At 42.6% G+C, this 21,224-nt stretch overlaps 1 protein-coding gene across 2 annotated transcripts in view; it reads right to left on the bottom strand.

The window, feature by feature from the left end:
• Positions 1–21,224, bottom strand: part of GHR (growth hormone receptor) — a 297,195-nt gene that overhangs the window by 26,409 nt on the left and 249,562 nt on the right. For both annotated transcript variants that reach the window (XM_040262428.1, XM_040262429.1), the window contains exons 4-5: positions 10,133–10,262; positions 2,128–2,288 (exon numbers count right to left, since the gene is read on the bottom strand). In XM_040262428.1, the coding sequence (XP_040118362.1) occupies positions 2,128–2,288; positions 10,133–10,262 (291 nt within the window). The remainder of the gene's footprint in view (positions 1–2,127; positions 2,289–10,132; positions 10,263–21,224) is intronic.

The following is a 21,224-nucleotide window of genomic DNA, read 5'->3' as shown; positions in this document are numbered from 1 at the left end:
GATGTGGGTTTGATCCCTGGGTTGGAAAGATCCCCTCGAGGAGGGCATGGCAACCCGTTCCAGTATTCTTGCCTGGAGAATCTCATGGACAGAGGAACCTGGTGGGCTATAGTCCACAGGGTTGCAAAGAGTCGGACATAGCTGAAGCAAGTTTGCACGCACGCACGCACACATATACATACACACTATGCCTTTGCGGTTAAGAGCATGGGCTCTGGAGCTATGCTGCCTAGGTGCAAATCTCAGCTCTGCCTACCAGTAGTTCTAACCTTGGGCTAGACATTGAACTGCTCTGGGGATCAGTTTCACCATCTGTAATATGGGAATTATAATAGAACCCATCTAGCACAGTTATCATACCTGATTTATGGTACGTGCTTTGTAAATATCCTGAGGTCATTTCCCTGCTTAAACATCCTCAAGTGTACCCCTGGGCAGTCAAAGTCCAGATTCCTTTGTGGGGCACACAAAATCACTGATGATTCCTCTGGTCAACCAGTCAGGTCTGCCAAACTGCTCCTGAGTCTGTGAATATTCTGTGTTGTCACTTGTGGAACTCAGTAGCCATTAGCAGACACTGTCCATCTTGTATACCTGGCAACTCCTGCTGAGGCTTTAGGAAGTAACTGAACTGTCACCATCTCCATGCAGCCCTTTCCTTCAGGCGCAGTCAATCATTCACACCTCTGGCCACCACTTCGGCTTACTGTGTCTTCCACACATCTCGAGGCCAGCACCTACTGTGCCATATCTCAGTTATTTGTAAACATGCCTGCTTTCCCTACTTGACTGTGTCTTACTCATTTTGTAGCCAACACACCCAGCCAGGAGCCAGGCACTCAGTGAAAATCAGCCAAGTGAATGAGTCGGGTGGCTACTGGCAGGACAGGTTTAGAACATGAGTCTTTGATATTGTATTCTTTCCACTACCCATTTAGTCATTAGACAGCTACATCTATTGGCTTCAGGGCATACATTCAGTTACTGGTAGCTTCTCTGCATTCAATAGTTTCTTTAAACTATGAAGACAGGTTATCTTCTGCTTTTTTCATTTTTCTTAATCTTCTCCGTCCAAAGTCAGTCTGTCAGATTTACTCGTTTCTATCTGCACCTTCCACCCTCCCTCTCTCAGTCTCGTCCAGCCTGGAAACCACACACAAGAACAGCACGTCTGAGTGAGGCTCCAAGGAGTTCCTGTAGGCAACAAACAAGCTTTGTGGATAGATGTGAGGCATCTGTATCAGCTATTCATGGTCTTTCTGTGATTCTCTTTAGCTGTTTATACTATTATAGTATAAACACGAATATTCGAATTATGGCTCTTTGTCTTGTTTCATTTCCCCTGTGTCCACATGGTGGGCAAGGGATAAGCTGCTTGAATCTTTCACTTAGTTCACTGATTATCTCCAGTGTTTGTTTTGAGATCTTATAAACATGCCTTTAAACTGATTTTGACTGTTTTGCCAATGTAAAATTCCAGAATGATTATGCCTTGTGGCAAAGAAAATCTTGGACTGTAGCCCACCAGGCTCATCTGTCTGTGGGATTCTCCAGGCAAGAATACTGGACTGGGTTGCCTTACCTTCTCCAGGAGATCTTCCTGACCCTGAGATTGACCCTGTGTCTCTCGCATCTCCTGCACAGTCAGGCAAGTTCTTTACCACTAGTGCCACCTGGGAAACCCAAAGAAAATCTAGGCATTTATGATAGGAATGCCAGAGATCAAGGCCAATGTATTCCAGTAGAGCTGAATATAATCGTCATACCAGATCACGAGGAGAGAAGGAATCTTATGAGTGCATTGAGTTTCTTCCTTGTAGTGGCACACAAGAAGACAAACTAGTATTCCGAAACCACCTCAAGGAAAAGACTCCACAAGACTCCTATTCTTTCCTTTATAAATCTCCTGCCAGATTGTTTTATATTGGAGCCAACCTGAGCTCCCCTGCCCTTTCTCTCTTGTTCGCTGGCTTATCTCATGTGCTATAAAGGAGACATCCATCCACCCAGAGAATGCAATGCAATGCAATGACAAAGTCTTCCTACTTGCATGCACTTGGACTTTGCAGCCTTCCCTGCTTATGTAATCTAAAGCCATGTCAAATAAAACACAAACCTGTGATTTACCTATGTCCTCAACAGAGAAACACTTATGATCCACAATACCACCATTGCTAGTTAGCTTGATGCAATAGGGGGTCCACACGGAGGTATATGACGAATTAAAGTAACAGCTGTTTTCACCAGCAGAGACGTAATCGGGGCATTCTTTCCATTCTTGAATATCCCTGAAATGGAGGGTAAAAAGGAAGAATTGTTCCCCAAATCATGCAATAGTGCAAGTCAAAGCAAGCTGCATAAGAGTCAGATTCAATAAACCAGGACACAAGTATTTTATGAGCTAGTATCTTAGTGGTACCATTTCCAAGGACTAGCACATCTGTGGACTGATGATCAGTGTCTGCAGACTGAGAGGAGGCCTTTTGGCACATCTGTCTATAGTAAAAGCATCCCTTCACTGACTGCATATAAGGTGCCAGCTCCTAATTTAAGTGATTCATTGGTAGGTACTTTCCCCATTCTACAGATGAAAGTTCTGCAGCTTACAGAGGTTTAAAAATATTCTTTGATTAAAACACTGCAGAATCAACTCCTAAACTATAGAGATTCCCAGCGAACAGCTGAGTCTTTAAACCTAGGTATTTCCCCAACTCATGGAAGAAGAAACTGAGGCGACACATGGATGGTGTTCTCCAAGCTGAGTGACATTGAGATGTGGGTGGTCCTGAAGAGGAACATCAGCTACCACCCTACTCTGAACCATTGCATCCTATGTCCATCTCCTCTGCAAGGTTGTCCTGTGCTTGGCAGTGGAGGGTGGGAGTTTTCCTGATGCCTTGAACTCCTTCCCATATTCCTGATATCTTTTCTTAATTAAACAAAGAGCCATGGTAACATTTCAAACATGCTGGATATCCAGGTAACCTTTAAGAAACACGGGACTCCTAGCCTTTCCCCATCTCCTCATAGAAGAAACCAAAGAAATTCAAAACCCAGACCAGAAATTAAAAAAATTCTCCAAACTAAGAAAGCATTTTTCTTTTCCATTTTGTAAATGGGAATGGACATTTAATTACAATATCAAAAGAATGGAAAAAACAAAAATGGGGCTGTACTGAATCAATGTGTTTACCTATCAGTTCCTTTGTGAGTTTCTCTACAAAGAATGAGCTCATCCTTTCCTGTATCTTGGATCAGATACAAATAAATGAAACAAGTCATGGAGGACAGATGGACACATGGAGAACACTGAAGAAATCAGAAAAGCTATACCTCCATATCTAAGATCCATCCTAGAGTTACTCACTTCCACCCCATTCTACAGAAAGCATTATTTACCCCAGTGACTTAAAACAACAGCAGAATTGATGTCGAATGGAAAAGAGATGGCAGGAAGGTCACTGTGGGAGGATGTCAGAGTTTGGGGCAAGGATTTACCCTGATCAGCTGCCAAGGGGACCTGAACAAAAATGCAGAGCAATCAAAAGATGGCTCAGACTCAAGTCCATCCCAGCAGGAACATGTGAGAGAACGTGACACAGCTCTCCTCCAACCTCCCATCTGCCTGCCTGCCTGAATGAGTGAATTCAGCAAGTCATCTTTGGGTGCCTCCTATGCAAGCACTCTGTAGGTATCATATCTGACACGAGCACTGTGTGGCCGTAAGGATTAATAGGACTTGATCCCTACTTTCAGGCTAGAAGGCGACTCAGAAATTATCCACTGAGTACTTTTTTTTTGTCTCCTTTATTCAGGACATATGTGTTTCAAAAGCATCGACTATACATAAAATACTGTGCTTGATATATACAGGGGAGTCATGTGTGTCTAAAATACTTCAGCCTCAGGGGAATGACTGAGAAACCATATTACAAAGCAGAGTGGGCAACTGTTCATATGTGGTGCTCACTGGAGTTTGAAAAGAGAATGATTGCCTTGGCCATTCATGGGCGGCTTCGGGTGAGCGAGGTACTCTCAGCAATCTTGAAGAAGGGTAAAAGTTTAAAAGATAGCAATAGGGGAAGGAAGAGAGGGAACAGAGGCGGTGGAATCACTGGGCAAAACTTTCTTAAATTAGAATTGCTACTTAGGTGGGGTCATTGTTATTTACTTACTCTTCACTAGGCTGAGAGGGTGTTTTACAAGTCAAGGAGACATAAAGCAGGTAACGTGTGGCTGAGGCAGAAGCGAGAAGGAATGACCTTGTGTCTCTAAGGTGCTTGCGGCTGGCGGGCCAGGCTGTGGAGGTCTGTGAGCATCACTCTAGGGAGTGGGTGCTTGGCAGCAGGAGACAAGAAGGACCCCACAGGCTGTGCAAGGGCAGAGACTGGGAGAGAGGGATGAGAAGCTGGGAGAAGACACATGTTTTCTTTTTTACAGCTGTTTCCCAAGCTGGTCTGTTTGGCACTAGGAGGACACTTATGTAATATCAAGGGGTCCTTGAGACAGCTGCTCATCAGCTGTTGGAAAGAACTTGGGATTAACATGGACAGTGGACTGTTACTTAATTTCTGGTTGAGGCTCTTAAAAGTTGCATATCCTTGGATGAGAGGGAGATTCAATGGGAAAATTAAGGGGGTAGAGGGTAGAAGGAAGGATAAACTGTGTGTGTGTTCAGAATAGGAAAAAGATTGAAAAATATGGATAGGTAGGTCATTGAACTATGGTATAGTTTACCTTGATAGACTTTCAAAAATAAATACGAGTGTAGTAAAAGAGAATGGTTTTACAAGATTGCCTAGGGAATGAGATTTTCATATAATAGTTAAGGCGTCAAATTTTGTATAATAAGTCAAATGTATTTAGCAAATTGATAGTATTAAGTCAGTATGAAAACATTCTGAAGATGCAGGCCAGTGCTTAGCAGGTCTGGATTGGTAATAGGAAATGAGCTCTGTGTATGGCGTGCAGTTTCTCAACTCTGGCCTGTCAGCAACCTGGTCCCCACAGGGATGGTATGAAAAACCCTGTTTAGATTATCTCTAACCCATTAGCTCCACTGAACAAACAACTTAAAGTACTTCTCTAAAGCACAATGGATCAGGAAGAGCCACTTCAAAACACAACTCCCAACCCCCTCCCTCATTAACTGAAGTTGAATTTTATTTTAAATACATACTTAAAACTTATTTTTAAACTTAAATTTAGACAAACTCCAAATGCACACACAACACAGATGCTCTGTTGCCTGCCTTCACTGGGTTGAATTTCTCTACAGATGACCAAAGCCCATTTCTAAAAGCTACTCTCTCCTTCTTTTAGTCCCAAGACTTAACTGCTTTAGGTTTGTTCCCAGACTGGCTTGTGAAACAGGGCTGAGAATTCTAGAAAGAGCCTATCCATAAAAATCAGAATAAAGAGCAGAAGATGTGCTTTCCACCTAAAGGTACCTAACTGGAAGACAAAAAAAAAACCCAAACAAACCATCATTTATGTCCTAAGGGCAACTGTTTTCAAGCCATCCAGATCATGTGTTTTAGGCTTAATATTTAACAGTTTCTTTTTCTTTTTCAAGTAACTGCTCATTTTCCTTTCTAATTTCCTCTACAACCTGGCAGGGCAAATAAACTTTCTTTTCAAAAACCAGGATAATTTGTTGAGGGGGTGTTTGTGCGGGTGGGGGATATATAGCCTTTGGGAACAAGTCTTCACTTGCCCACTTCTTTGGAAATGAGGCATCTGCAGGAACAGGCTGAGAGCAGAGTAGGCTGAAAGGCTCCCAGAGGCCCCTTTTCACAGGGCCTGCAATTTGCATTTCTGCAGAGTCCTGGCCCAGCTCTGAGGCTGAATCTGACATGCTCCCGTCACAGGGTGGCATGGACTATTCTGAATTGGCTGCCTCTTCCACTGGCTCACCTGGCTGGAAGCAGAGCCAGCCAAGCATGCAGCCTGGGCCTGTCCTGTGGACCAGCCTGACCCGGTTAGATTCCCTGGTGCTTTAGCTACAAAGGCCAGGCCTGGAGTGCAGTGGCCCCATCCCACTCCTCCCTGCCTCCACTGCTCTGCCTCGGGATGACTTCCGGGCACAGTTTCATTTGTGTGCCAGGGACGGGGAGTTGTGATTCTACACTTCCAGGAGGTACCAGGGAACTGCTTTCCAAGAAACAGTGACTGGAGCCAGAAAGCGCATCTGTATCTGCCTCTTCCTGTAAACAAGTGATGCAAAGTCCCACACGTGTACTCTATTAGGTGCAGCCCTGCTGCTGTATACTCCTAATACTCCTAATCCCATCAATTCTACCCTTTCCAGACAAATGGCGCTGGGCTATTTGGGCTGAAATACTCGAGGTTCATAACATTGTACAGAAGGTGGTGATCAAAACCATCCCCGAGATAAAGACATGCAAAAAGGCAAAACAGTTGCCTGAGGATACCTTGTAAACAGCTGAGAAAAAAAGACAAGTGAATGGCAAAGGAGAAAAGGAAAGATATACCCATCTAAATGCACAGTTCCAAAGAAAAGCAAGGAGAGACAAGAAAGCTTTCCTAAGTGAACAATGCAAAGAAATAGAGGAAAACAATAGAATGGGAAAAGCTACAGATCTCTTCAAGAAAATTAGATACCAAGGGAACATTTCACGCAAAGATGGGCACAAAAAAGGACAGAAATGGTATGGACCTAATAGAAGCAGAACATATTAAGAGGAGGTGGCAAGAATACACAGAAGAACTATACAGAAAAGATCTTCAGGACCCAGATAACCATGATGGTGTGTGAACACTCACCTAAAGCCAGACATCTTGGAGTGTGAAGTCAAGTGGGCCTTAGGAAGCATAACTATGAACAAAGCTAGTGGTGGTGATGGAATTCCAGCTGAACTATTTCAAATCCTAAAAGATGATGCTGTGAAAGTGCTGCACTCAATATGCCAGCAAATATGGAAAACTCACCAGTGGCCACAAAACTGGAAAAGGTCAATTGTCATTCCAATCCCAAAGAAAGGCAATGCCAAAGAATATTCAAACTATTGCACAATTGTACTCATTTCACATGCTAGCAAAGTAATGCTCAAAATTCTCCAGCCAGGCTTCAACAGTACATGAAGCGAGAACTTCCAGATGTCCAAGCTGGATTTAGAAAAGGCAGACGAACCAGAGATCAAACTGCCAACATCCATTGGATCATGGAAAAGGCAAGAAAGTTCAGAAAAAAACTCTACTTCTGCTTTATTGACTATGCTAAAGTCTTTGTGTGGCTCACAACAAACTGTGGAAAAATCTTAAAGAGATGGGAATACCAGACCACCTTACCTGCTTCCTTTGAAACCTGTATGCAGGTCAAGAAGCAACAGTTAGAACTGGACATGGAACAATGGACTGGCTCCAAATTGGGAAAGAATACGTCAAGGCTGTATATTGTCACCCTGCTTATTTAACTTATATGCAGAGTACATCATGCGACATGCTGGGCTGGATTAAGCACAAGCTGGAACCAAAATTGCTGGGAGAAATATCAAAACCTCAGATATGCAGATGACACCACCCTAATGGCAGAAAGCAAAGAGGAAGTAAAGAGCCTCTTGACGAGAGTGAAAGAGGAGAGTGAAAAAGCTGGCTTAAAACTCAACATTCAAAAGACTAAGATCATAGCATGCAGCCCCATCATCACTTCATGGCAAATAGATGGGCAAACAATGGAAACAGTGACAGACTTTATTTTATTGGGCTCCAAAAGCACTGCAGATGGTGACTGCAGCCATGAAATTAAAAGATGCTTGCTCCTTGGAAGAAAAGCTATGACAAACCTAGACAGTATATACAAAAGCAGAGACATTACTTTGCCAACAAAGGTCTGTATAGTCAAAGCTATGGTTTTTCCAGTAGTCAGGTATGGATGTGAGAGTTGGACCATAAAGAAAGCTCAGCACTGAAGAACTGATGCTTTTGAACTGTGGTGTTGGAGAAGACTCTTTGAGAATCCCTTGGACTGCAAGGAGATCAAACCAGTCAATCCTAAAGGAAATCAATCCTGAATATTCATTGGAAGGACTGATGTTGAAACTGAAGCGCTGATACTTTGGTCACCTGATGCAAAGAGCTGACTCACTGGAAAAGATCCTGATGCTGCGGAAGATTGAAGGTAGGAGAAGGGGATGACAGAGGATGAGATGGTTAGATGGCATCACTGACTAGAAGGACATGAGTTTGAGCAAGCTCCGGGAGACGGTGAAGAACAAGGAAGCCTGGCTTGATTCAGTCCAACCTCTGCAGTATCAGCCTAGCAGGGGTAAAAGTTCATTTGGTGCCCAAGCATCTCATCTTTATGTGCCCTTTGGGGTATGTTTGAGAGACCTCTCACACATCTGGAAGGGGGAGTAAGGCCCATCCTGGTTGTTAATTCAGAGTATTTATTTGCAAATTAAGCACCCGGCTCTGCATTAAAAATGGAATATAGCATATCAATAATCATAGGCAGTAAAAAAAAAAGTGCTTTTGTAGCCCAGAAACTGGAATTCTATAGTATTTTAAATTATTCTCATACTACAATAATAAGAATAGCAGCTATTATTCATTCAGTACTTACTATGCTTGTCACCAAGCACTGTGATAAGGCTTTTTCATGCGTTAGTTAATAGAATCCTCCCAAGAAGCCATGGGGCAAGGTCTGTTATCTTCATTTTGCATATGAGGTGGCTGAATTGTGGACAGAAGGACTAATCTGTCCAGTACTACTCTGGAGCAAGGGCTGGAGCCAGGCTGAAATATAGGATGGTTGGCCCTAAGCCCTCTCCCTTCACTGACTGCTGCCTCTTCCTTTAGTTTCCTGGTTCCTCCGGGGGGACCAACAACATCATCCTGGGACTGATGACCACCGCTTAATAGGGTCTCCACTAACCTTGCCTCTTGGTTTAGGCCTTCCCTGAGGGTTGGGTGGACAAGAGAAGATGATAGTTTGAGCCTAAGATTTTAAAGAGCATAAAGGTACAACATGAGAATATACAGAAATGGAAATCATACCAAGTGAGGGGCAAGCAATAAATGACTTGGATGGTGATTGCACTGAAAGATCTTTGTCTTCACTCTTTTTTAACAGAATACCCGTAAAAATGGGAGAGAGAAGTATCACAGTCTCTTATCGAAGATAATGAATTTAACAGAGACAAAGTCGATTTTGTACATAGGAATCAAACCATCTTACACATATCTTAAAAAGAACAAAAACAAAAACCCTATGGCTCTGCACCACAGAGGAAGTCGGCTGGGCTGTGGCCTTCAAGGCCTGTCGTGGTCTGGCCCCACTTAACCCTCTGACTTCTCCCCCGTCACTCTCCTTGTCTTCCACCTTGTCCTAGCCAGCCGCCTGCTTTCCTCCAGCCTGCCGTGTCAGCCAAAGTGCCGTTGCACTCGCAGTCTCCTCGGTCTGTACAGTCTTTCCCTCAGATAGTCACTGGCCTCTTCCACCTGTTTTATGTCTCTGCTCTCAAGTACCACTAGAGGGGCCTCTGAAGACCTCATTTAAGGTATCACCTGAGCTCTCAACAGGCACACACACTCATGCATGCTCACTTTCACACGTTTACTCTCCCATATGCTCCCATTTACAGGTACACTCATGCTCATCCATACACACCCCACACTTTTACACATATTCACACGTGCATACTCACCTGCTTTCCCCCATTCATGCATAGTCACTCTATACCACTATTACACACTGACATTCATGCACTCACACGTGCTCACTCATACTCACACACTCACCCTCAGACACTCTCATGCACATGCAGATATTTACACAGTGCTAACATTCTTCCTGGCTTTACTTTTCTCAGTAACCCATATACCAGTTGAAATTTAATTTTTTAAAGTTTTTAAAATTTTTTCTGTCTTTCCTCACTGGAAATTAATCTTCAGGAGGACAGGGACTTTGTGTCATCACTGCCATATTTCCAGCATCTAAAATAGTACCCAACATATAGTAAGGGCTTAACTAATATATTTAAATGAATGAATGGGTGAATGCATTTAGATCACCAAAGCAGATTATTTCCATTCCCACCACTGCATGACACTCAATGCATTTTCATCAGAAAATTCATGGAGAGAAATCAGAAAAGCATGAAGCCCATACCTTCTGATATAGAACATCTGTACAGATCCTGGGCTCTGAAAACTGTGATTAGCCCCATCTGTCCAGTGACATGAGAAAGTCTCCAGTTCAGGTGAACGGCACTTGGTGAATTTAAGATTCCCGGAAGAATCTGCAGAATAAAAAGACAAGTCATGAAATCAGGAGGGTAATGGATGGTCCTAATGAGACACATATTTAAAGTGATCAAGAGCAACCACTTCTAGAAATGCTGTTTCTCTGGGCCATAGCTTCAGAGCTGTTGTCAGTTATTTCTGTTAGCCGTTGATTCCAGGAACAAACCATTTTGTCTTTATTCCCAACATTGTTTCTTGGGGCAGGGGGTGCTGTTTAAGAAATCAGAGTTAGAGATGAGGACTTGGGCACAAGTAGTTTACTAGGAGGGCGACTCCAGGAAAGGAAGAGAGGGATGTGGAGAGCAGAGAACAGCTAACACAGCGTGTGTTATTCAGCTCGTTCCCATAGTTGCCGGCGGGGGCCCAACCCCACAGAGGTCCCTCTGAGAAGCTGTGCAGAGTGTGCCTTCCTGGTATCCTTGTCTGGAAGACCAGGGCGTTATATGCCAACTCCCACCTCCCAAAGCTGAGGGCTGTCCGGGTGAACTAATGCCCATGAACTTCTAGGCTGCACCTGCACATGGGTTGAGGGTCCTTGCTAGACTTCTTAGAAACCTAGACAGGCACCTGAAATGTGCCCAGTGATATGCATGGTGGCAGCTGCCCACCATGGATGACTGTCTTGGCACCAGGTGGGCCCAAAGAATGTCACGTGGGGACCACAGCATTCATCACGGAGCCTTTTCTCTTTTTATCAATTTTTGATGAAAAGTTACTAACGTTTGCCTTCTTTTAAAAGATTCAGCCAGTAAACTTATTAAATAGATACCTACTTTAAACAACTTATGCACATATATGTATCAATTCTAAAATGGGAAGTGGAGAAAGCCACCTAGATGTGAGGATATTAGCAGACTCCTCTGCATCTATGAAATCTGCAGTAGGTCTGAGGCAAAACACATTTTGGTGTATCAGTTTTAATTGTTCTTCTGATTTCCATGCCCATTTTGAAGATGGTGGTCAGTGTTAATTAACTGAAGCATAGGAGCTTGTATGATCTGTTGCAAATGAAAAAAGTGTGTGTTTTGTTAGCCAAACACTTTATTATACAGGAGAGTTACTGGAAAAGTTCCTTTTTCTATTAGCTGATGCACTGGAAGTGTTATTTTTAGATCCTTCCAGAAAATCAGTGCTAAATAAACCACATTTAAGCCTCAACTAACATGTTTTAGGGCTTCCCAGCTGGCTCAGTGGTAAAGAATATGCCTGCCAATGTAGGACACGTGGGTTTGATCCCTGGGTAGGGCAGATCCTCTGGACAAGGGAATGGCTACCCACTCCAGTATTCTTGCCTGGAGAATCCCAGGGACAGAGGAGCCTGGTGGACCACAGTCCACAGGATTGCAAAGAGTTGGACATGACTTAGTGACTTAACATCAACAACAATAAACATGTTTTAACACCTGCAATGTTGAGGAAGGAATGCACATTCTGACTGCTCTTTTGCACAGAATGTGAGGAGAGGAAATACACCAGATTTCCAATTGAGAGATCTGTGATCTAGTCTCAGCTCTGACAATATTTAGCCTTAAACTTCCCAAGTCATTTGGGCCTCAACTTCCTCAGTAGAGAGGCTGGAACAGATGAACTCTTTCTTAAACTTTATGACCTCACTTTTACAGTTAAGTGACATGTGCTGTGCTGTGTCTGATTCTTTGCAGCCTTGTGAACTGCAGCCCATGAGGCTCCTCTGTCCATGGGGATTCTCCAGGCAAGAATACTGGAGTGGGTTGCCATACCTTCCTCCAGGGGATCTTCCCAACCCAGGGATTGAACCCATGTCTCCCACATTGCAGGCAGATTCTTTACCATCTGAGCCACCAGGGAAGCCCATGAATACTGGAGTGGGCAGCCTATCCCTTCTCCAGGGGATCTTCCCGACTCAGGAATTGAACTGGGGTCTTCTGCATTGCAGGCTGATTCTTTACTAGCTAAGTCACCCAGGAATCCCTTAAGTGACATAAACAGCCGTTAATAACAACGCACATAATAAAAATATAATTTTGGCATTTGAGCCGAAACCACCAGAGAACACCAAATGCAAACACCATTCAGGTTCCTATAACCTCTGTGCAATAAGCCTGCCACATACTGGTAAGAAGAATAAATCCAATCAGAAAACTTGAAACATGAAGGAAAAAAATTGCTAGCTTGGGGGAAAAGAACTTAAAAGAATTAATTTGAAACACATTTTGCTTGCTTCAACTTACTATTCCTGATTATTCTGTTTCCTTTTAACTCCAGATGTATAGAAAGCCCCATATCATCTTCCATTTTAAGTAAGAAATAGGAAATTCATAGTTGTGGCGCTAATGTGATGAAATAACATGCACACAGAGGAATCCTGCTGTAGACCAGTGCAGCAAAGCTACTTTTTTGGTCTTTTTTAAATGTCTGTCTTTCATTGCCTGCCTTCCTCGTTTATTTTTTTCTTCTTTGTGGCCTCTTCCTTGCCTTCCATCCTTCCTTTCTTTTATGGCTGGGTGTATGCTGTTAGGTGCTGTAGCCCCATGGATCCCAGCCTCCTGTTATCCACAACCTTAAGTATGTTTTCCCCTTGAGCAACTTGCCTTGAATCTGTGGAATATAACAGCATTGAGGGGCTGTTGCATCTGGGATTAGGATACAAAAGACTGTGACTTCTGTCTTGCTGGCTGGCTGAGTCTCTTGCCGGTTTTGCTGAAGCAAGCTGCCATGGTGGTGAGAACCACACAACAAAGAACTGAGGGTGGCCTCTGGTCCACAATTAGCAAGAAGTTGAGGCCCTCAGTCTAACACCCCTCCAAGAGCTGAATCCTGGGAAACAATCGCTCAATGAGCGTGGAAACCTATCCTTCCCCAGTCCACACCACAGATGAGACCACAGCCCTCACTGGCACTTTGAGCACAGCCCTGTGAGAGAATCTGAAGCAGGTCCACCTGCTAAGTCCATGTGGAGGAAGGATAGGGAAAAATACTAACCATAGTAAATATTTGAATGTTGTTGATATATAAGGAATAAATCTAATATATTGGGCTTCTCTGGTGGCTCAGATGGTAAAGAATCCACCTGCAATGCAGGAGACCTGGGTTCAATTTCTAGGTTGGGAAGATCCTCTGGAGGAGGGAATGGCACTCCCCTCCAGTATTCTTGCTTGGAGAATCCCCATGGACAGAGGAGCCTCGCAGGCTACAGTCCATGGGGTTGCAAGGAGTCAGATACAACTGAGTGACTAAGTACATCAGAACTTCAAAGAAGAATGTAAGAATGACATAAGTCACAAATAGAATATGTCACAATAAGCATAGGAATGAGGGTAAATTCCCTTTTGGAGGCAAGAAGAACTACAGTGTAGCTGGCTGCTTCTCTTTTTCTTAGTTTCCTCCAGCTTCAGCTGTTACCACTGTGGTTGAAGATATTCAGCATTCCTAAGTCCAGTTCCTTAGAGTCATACTGAGCTTTTCCAAATCTGAGAGGTACTGGCCTAACCTTAAAATGAGCACCTATTAGATCTAAAAATCCCCGTAGAAACTTGTTCTCTGTTTCACTATGAAGATGACCGATGGTCATGATACTCTTTGAGTTCCTCTCTGATGAGCCACATACAGTCATTTCTAAAGTAGAAATATTTCCTACCTGCTTGTGATTTTTTTTTTTTTAGTATAGCCCTAAAGACAGTGTAGTACACTATCCATTTACAGCATCTCAATGTTGCAACGGACAGGAGAAACCACCTTTGATCCTAAATTAATTCTCACTAAGACAAATGACCAGAGAAGGCAATGGCACCCCACTCCAGTACTCTTGCCTGGAAACTCCCATGGACGGAGGAGCCTGGTAGCCTGCAGTCCACGGGGTCGCTGAGAGTTGGACACGACTCAGTGACTTCACTTTCACGCATTGGAGGAGGAAATGGCAACCCACTCCAGTGTTCTTGCCTGGAGAATCCTAGGGACGGCAGAGCCTGGTGGGCTGCCGTCTATGGGGTCGCACAGAGTCGGACACTACTGAAGTGACTTAGCAGCAGCAGTAGCAAGACAAATGACTATTTCAACTCAAGTGGTCCTGCCTCCTGAATAAATGTTAGTATTAACAATGCTCAAGATTCAAAAGTATTAACAATAAATTTGGGATTCATTTTTATTCTCTTTGGAGTTCCATTTTGAAAATAACTGTAATGACATACTTATTTTAGTTATTATTACTAGCTTACATACATCATGCTATATATTACATCATGTTGATAATATCATGCTTATATTATCTCCTTTAACAATAATAACAGCTCTAGAAGGCAAGTACTATTTACACTTAGAAATGGGTAAAACTGGAGTTCAGAGAAGTGAGCTGCCTATATTTATATTACTGTTGTATGCAGATGGGATTAAAACACAAATCTATGTGATTTCATCTAAACTATTAGTACTAGCAAAAAACAGTAGCTTTTTTTGTTAGATAATTCTCTTTTGCTTCTCAAAAATCCCCAGAAAGGAAAGATGATAAGCAAACAGATGTGCTCTTAACTAAACTCTTGGTAATCTGTAACCTGGCAAGCCCTAAGAGCAGGATTTCCTAACTGTGACTGCACATCAGAATCAACTGAGGAATTGTGAAAGATACTGATGCCTTGGTCTACTCCCAGAGGCTTGACCAAATGTAGCAGGAGTGCGGCATGGGCATTGAGATTTTTTAAAATTTCACCTGTTGCTTGAAATACGTAGCCCAGGTTGAGACAGCCACTGCTGTAGAAAAACACAGCTATATGTAAGCACTGAAAAGCTGGCTTTCCATATCTGTTAGGTTCTCTGATCAGTTCTAGCAGAACTACAGATCAAGAGTGACACTTGGTGTTAGTCCTGTGAGCCAAGTTCTGGAGGGTGCTAGAAGGATATGAATGTTAATTATGGCCTCAAAAGAATATAATAATGGTTCATGAACCCTTGGAGAACTAAGAGATATTTCAAATACATGTATAAAACACTACATCTAAATGCTAAACCTGCCCAAATTTCTGGTGGACTATAAACTGGTAATAAAAATTAAAAATAAATTAGTATTCTTACTGAAATTATTACTTCAAGAAAGCTTGAAGAGAGTTTTATTACGATTCAAGTTTTGAAAAGTCGATTTACGTTCAGTCCTATGATGACAGAAGGACTGCGTGAGAGTGGCTGGGAGGCCCTGCTGGTTGCCCCACATCGCCTTTGACAGTGACCATGGCTGACTCTGCAGCCAGACTGGCCCGGCCCCCTTCCCTGCCCAGTGGCCCTCCCTTTGGAGGAAGACAATCTTCCTGGGCAGGACCCAGACATCAAGCAGCTGCTGCACACTGAAATAGTCCTTTGCCTTCTTCCCCTCTGTTCTCTCACCAGTCATGCTCTCCTATACTCAACTCGTGACAAGACACAAACAAAAACCAAATGAAATCACATACAGGTGTCCAGTGTGCGCTTGAGGGTTCAGGGTTAGAAGAGAAGGAAGAAGAGGAGCAATTGAAGTGGAAGAGGAAGGCTGGAAGGAAAGGGGTCTTTGGAAGGAAAGGACAACGTTCTTCCTGGAGCCCCAGGTCACGGAGGGGAAGGCAGGCACACCACAGCCATATGCACGTCAACGTACAGCCTCCACTGCCGCCTGTCACGTGGGCCATCTGCTGTCAACAGCCCTGGACACTTGTTGTCACCGCTGAAAGGGGGTTGGGGGTTCAATATCTTGTGAAGAGACAGCCTTGCTCTCTGACCAAAGCAAAACTGAGCGCAGACAGTTGACAGCTGCCTTTTGAATTGGGTGGCATAGACAAACAGCAAGGAAAGAAAACAAAAGCCATTGATATAATTAAGAATGAAAACTTGCAAAGGCAAACAAAAGACAACAATTTTATAGGACAGACGAATGAATTTCATAAGTAAATAAGTGGAATAGGCTAGGTGGTTGAATTGTGTTTCTAAGATGTTACCTTTTTTGTAAAGCCTAAATATTTGCTGGTCTTCCTGGGGACTAGGTTCTGGATTGAGGGGCACTGTATTTTGCACACACTTGTAAACACTTGGGTGGAGGGAAAAGAACGCCTTGCCCAGCTTTCTGGAGTCTTCCCTTTTGAAACTATGCTTTGAGGCCATGCATCCCTGGTGGCTCGGATGGTAAAGAATCTGCCCACAATGCATGAGACCTGGGTCTGATCCCTGGGTTGGGAAGATCCCCTGGAGGAGGGAATGGCTACCCACTCCAGTATTCTGGCCTGGAGAATTCCATGGACTGTACAGTCCATGGGGTCACAAAGAGCTGGACACAACAGAGAGAATTTCACTTCACTTCATCCTTCTCCAAAGTACACTTGTTATTTTCAAAGCACTCATCTATTTGAAGAGCTTCAGAAATTCAGTGATTTCTCCACCCTAGAGCATCTTACACCCTCTTTACTAAATAAATGTCTTGTCTTTGATGGATGCTAGCCTGTCAAAATATGGTAAAAAATCTGTAAAATTCCTGGTTGATCACTACTGTTAAGTAACTAAGCTGCCTTAGAGATAAAATGGGCTTCCCAGGAGGTGCTAGTGGTAAGGAACCTGCCTGCCAATGCAGGAAATTCAAGAGACACAAGTTTGATCCCTGGGTTGGGAAGATCCCCTGGAGAAGGAAATGGCAACCCACTCCAGTACTCTTGCCTGGAAAATCCCATGGGCAGAGGAGCCTGGTAGACTACAGTCCAAGGGGCTGAAAGGAGTTGGACACAACTGAGCACATAGATAATCTAGTGTCAAAGAACACACGTTTTAAAAGTCTGGTAGGCTTTTTATAACCTACGAATTACCAGGTGGTTCTGAAACTGTGTATAAGCTATTGGAAAAAAAATCTTTAACACTGGAAATTGGCAAAGAATCTAATAAAAGTATTTTGCATTGGATGATACTAAATGTAAGGAATTCACCTTCATGTTTAATTTCCTTTATGGTTCTCTGCAGAACTGAGGAAGGCACAGCTGTAAAATCTTCTGCTTAGGCACTTAATGGCTTAGAGTTCAGAGCGAGAGTTCACAAAATTTTCCCTGAACTATTCATTTCTTTCTTTTTTTATTATTTTAAATAACTCTAGTACACTGTAAAAAATGGATTCTTGGTGCATTTAAAACACTGTAAGTTTGACTAAAACAAAGACTTAGTGAAAACATCCAGTTACTTTAAGATGAATGTCAAGTCAAGTGAACTTTACAGGGTCCTGGAACAATATTTGCGGCACATGTGGTCTGGCAGGGAATTTAACTGGATGCAGCCCCTGTGGATAGCTCATCTGTATGCCAGTGTTAGGAAACAGAGCTATGCATGCAGTAGTCTTAGCGTTTAAGCCTCTATCTTTTCACCAAAGTTTGTTTTGTTGTTTTATTTAACGTTCATGGAACAGTTTCATTATCAAATGTATTTACATCTCTTCTGAAACAGTTGTGGTTGAACATAATTAATCCTAGATTTGAATATTCAGGGTAATTAATTCCCTCCTTCTCCTCTTTTCCTCTCTTCTCCATGGCATTTATCCAGGGTATTTAGTTTACTCATTGCTTTTCCTGGTGGCTCAGACAGTAAAGAATCTGCCTGCAATGTGAGAGACCCAGGTTCAATCCCTGGGTTGGGAAGATCCCTGGAGAAGGGAATGACAACCCACTCCAGTATTCTTGCCTGGAAAACTCCATGGACAGAGGAGCTTGGTGGGCTACGATCCATGGGGTTGCGAAGAGTCAGACACGACTGAGCAACTAACACACGCACATACACAGTACTTTCGCATTATTTCACTCAATTCTCTAGGACAAAATGGTCACACACTTTCCTATCTAAGACCTTCTCTCTTCTCCCATCAATTCTCTTGAAGCTGAGTGGGCAGGTGGGAGCACAATTTTCCCTGGTGTTTTTTCTCTGGCTAGGGAAGGGGATCTACCAAGGCAGTTCCAGCTGCTCCAGCTTCTAACAGTGTAGCCTGCTGGAAGATGAAAGAGGAGTGTCACCTCCAAGATGCATACTTACTGCCCTGCAGGATAACTGACTTAGGAAATAGAACTGCCATAGTTTGGTTTTAATATGTCAAAGAAACAATTAACATTAAATTTAGTAAAATTTATTTTTTGTGTGGTTGAAGCAAGGGACATCTTAGATAATATAATCAAATAATTAAAATATAAAGCAAGAGGATGTAGAATAATTGAAACCTCCAGTAGGAATGTAAACGGGTGTAGTCACTGCAGAAAAAGCTTAACAGTTCTTCACAAGTTAGACGGGGCTTCCCAGGTGGCGCTAGTGGTAAAGAACCTGTCTGCCAATGCAGGAGATGCAAGAACGCGGGTCCAGTCCCTGAGTCAGGAAGATCCCCTGGAGGAGGGCATGGCACCCACTCCAGTATTCTTGTCTGGAAAAATTCCAGGAGCCTGGTAGGCTATAGTCCATGGGGCCACAAAGAGTTGGACATGACTCAGCATACGGCATGCATTGATAATTTAGGCATGTCACAATATAAGAGTTTCTACTCACTGCACAGAAGACACGACTAGAGGGGGATTTCCCTGGCAGTCCAGTGGTTAAGACTTCACCTTCCAAGGCTGGGGGTGTGGCTTCTATCCCTGGACAGGGAGTTAAGATCACTCATGGCCAAAAATCCAAATCATAAAACTGAAGCAAAATTCTAACAAATTCAATAAAGACTTTAAAATGGTCCATGTCAAAAAAAAAAAAAAAATCTTAAAAAAAGACTACTGGATCCCCTGGTCATATGAAAATGTCCCAAGTGAAACTTAGCTGAAGCACTTGTGAATGAGGTTATCAGGTTCTTTTTAGTGAAATGATCCCAATTCCTGGAAATAGGTGGCTGACAGAGGGGCTATACTCAGAACTAGCACATTGTATGCTGGAATCTCCTGGGGAATTAAAAATAATTACTGATGCTGTGTTCTACATGAGATTCTACTTTAACTGCTAATATATGGAATCGCCAATTTCTTTATCTGGCCATTGGGTTTTTAAAAGCTCCCCAGCAATTTTAAAGGACAGAAGAATTCAAGAACCACTGACTTATATCATCTTTTCCCTTCTGAGTCCAGAAGACATCCTGCTTGTTCCCACCACTGGAGCCTCTTGTCTGATTCTCACAGACAAGTTCTTTGCCAGGAATGGGAGGGAAAAGTACATGTGGGTATATTCTCATCCAAGCCTAAAAGTATAGCCATGCTTTGCCAAAGTCAAAACTCTTGTCACTGAAAAACACAAGCCTCCTAAAGTCTCAGGGGAGCCTTCTATCGCCAGAAGAAACCAAATGATGAATGAGTCTTTATTTTCCCCTCCTTGTAATTTTGTCAAGGCCATTTAATTCTCACTGATGATGATGTAGTCTTCTATGTAATTTCATTTCTAAGGTTTGGAGTTTCAAATGCAGTAAAATAGGGTCTTTTGTAATGAGGACACCAAAGCTTTTTAGTTTTAGGGTTACAGGCACATGCAACATGAATTCATTCATTTGTCCACTTATTCAACAATCATTGAACATCTATTTATGTGCCAGGCTCCAGCTTAATGAACATCATCACTTGCTGGAACAGTAAATATGGTCCAAGGATGATGGTACAGCAGACAATTTTATATCAAGAGGCTGGGCCAGTTCCCTGAGAGAGAATCGGCCTGGTCATTCTTTCTTCATAACTTTTGCTCTGTGGATACTTTCTCGCTTGGTATAATTTACTCCCACCACATGTTTGAATTCTGAAGTCTATATTCAGACTGTTAAAATGTTTCATGTATATATTTCCATTTCCATAAAAGAATGTCCAGTATGACAAATGCAAAGATAAATATGGTATACACAGCCATGGCTTCCAAAATATGAGGGAACATTTTTCTATAAATACTTATATACATATTTCTCAGGAACATAGCTTGTACTTCTTATCTGTGTGTATATATGAGTTTTTAAAGGTATTTAGTGCTGCGGCAAGGCAGCTGTGTCACTCTTCATTCTTCTAAACCAAGAGCTGTCAACCAGGGTGGGTTTGCTTCCCAGTAGATGTTTGATGGAGACATATTGGATTGTCATGGCTGGGGGAGGGGTGACATTTTTCAGGTAGAGGCCAGAGATGCTGTGCAACATCCTACAGGAGACTACATCCTACATCCTACAGGAGACTCCCTGTGACCAGATGACAAAGAATTATCTGGTCTAAAATGACGATAATGCCCTCTTCCAAAGAAATAATTAAGACTATTAACTTACAAAGTAGTTCTCCAAAATTTAAATAGATACCCAGAATGGAAAAAGCTAACACAAACATTGATTTCTTTTTTTCTGCTTAACAATGAAAAACATCTTGCATTTTTAACTTGTTTGGGATTTTAAAAAGACTTTCATATAGACACTCTATTAATCAAGAAGCACTTATGTAGTACCCATTATGTGTAAGGTAGTCTTTTGAGTGTTGTGGGAATTATGAAAATAACACGACACATGGAGTCTGCCTTTGAAGAGCTACAGCTCTTTAAAGTACAGGAAATAATATGTGAGAAGTAGTTAACAATAAAAGGTAGTTCCAATAAAGATAATAATTGCTTTAGGAAATCAAAGAAACTTGTGATGACTAATAGCTGAGGGTGGAGAGACAGATGAAGTCTTCAAAGATGAATAAGGAGAGAGTGGTGAACTTATCCTAATTTGCTGAAATGAGATGGAAAAAGATTGATGATGGTCAAGAACCAAATGCCACAAGGGACATATCCGTACATAAGGTTGGGCTTATTTGTCGTCTTTGGGTTGAATCAGAATCTGCATTCTAACAAGTTCCCAAGTTATCTGTATTATGTACATTAAAGGTTGAGAAGCATTAACTTAAGGTATCTGACTGCCAGCTAAGGGCTCTTTCAAACTGGACCAGTGGTTCTCAATGCTGGCTGCACATTAACAAAATACCTTCCAGAGATCTAATTTAATTAGATGGGGTGATGCCTATACAGTG

The sequence above is a fragment of the Oryx dammah genome, unplaced genomic scaffold (assembly GCF_014754425.2).
Source record: "Oryx dammah isolate SB20612 unplaced genomic scaffold, SCBI_Odam_1.1 HiC_scaffold_20, whole genome shotgun sequence".
In the NCBI taxonomy this organism is placed as follows: Eukaryota; Metazoa; Chordata; class Mammalia; order Artiodactyla; family Bovidae; genus Oryx; species Oryx dammah.
The sequence above is the reverse complement of the archived record's forward strand: the minus strand, read 5'-3'. Positions and strand labels throughout refer to the sequence as shown.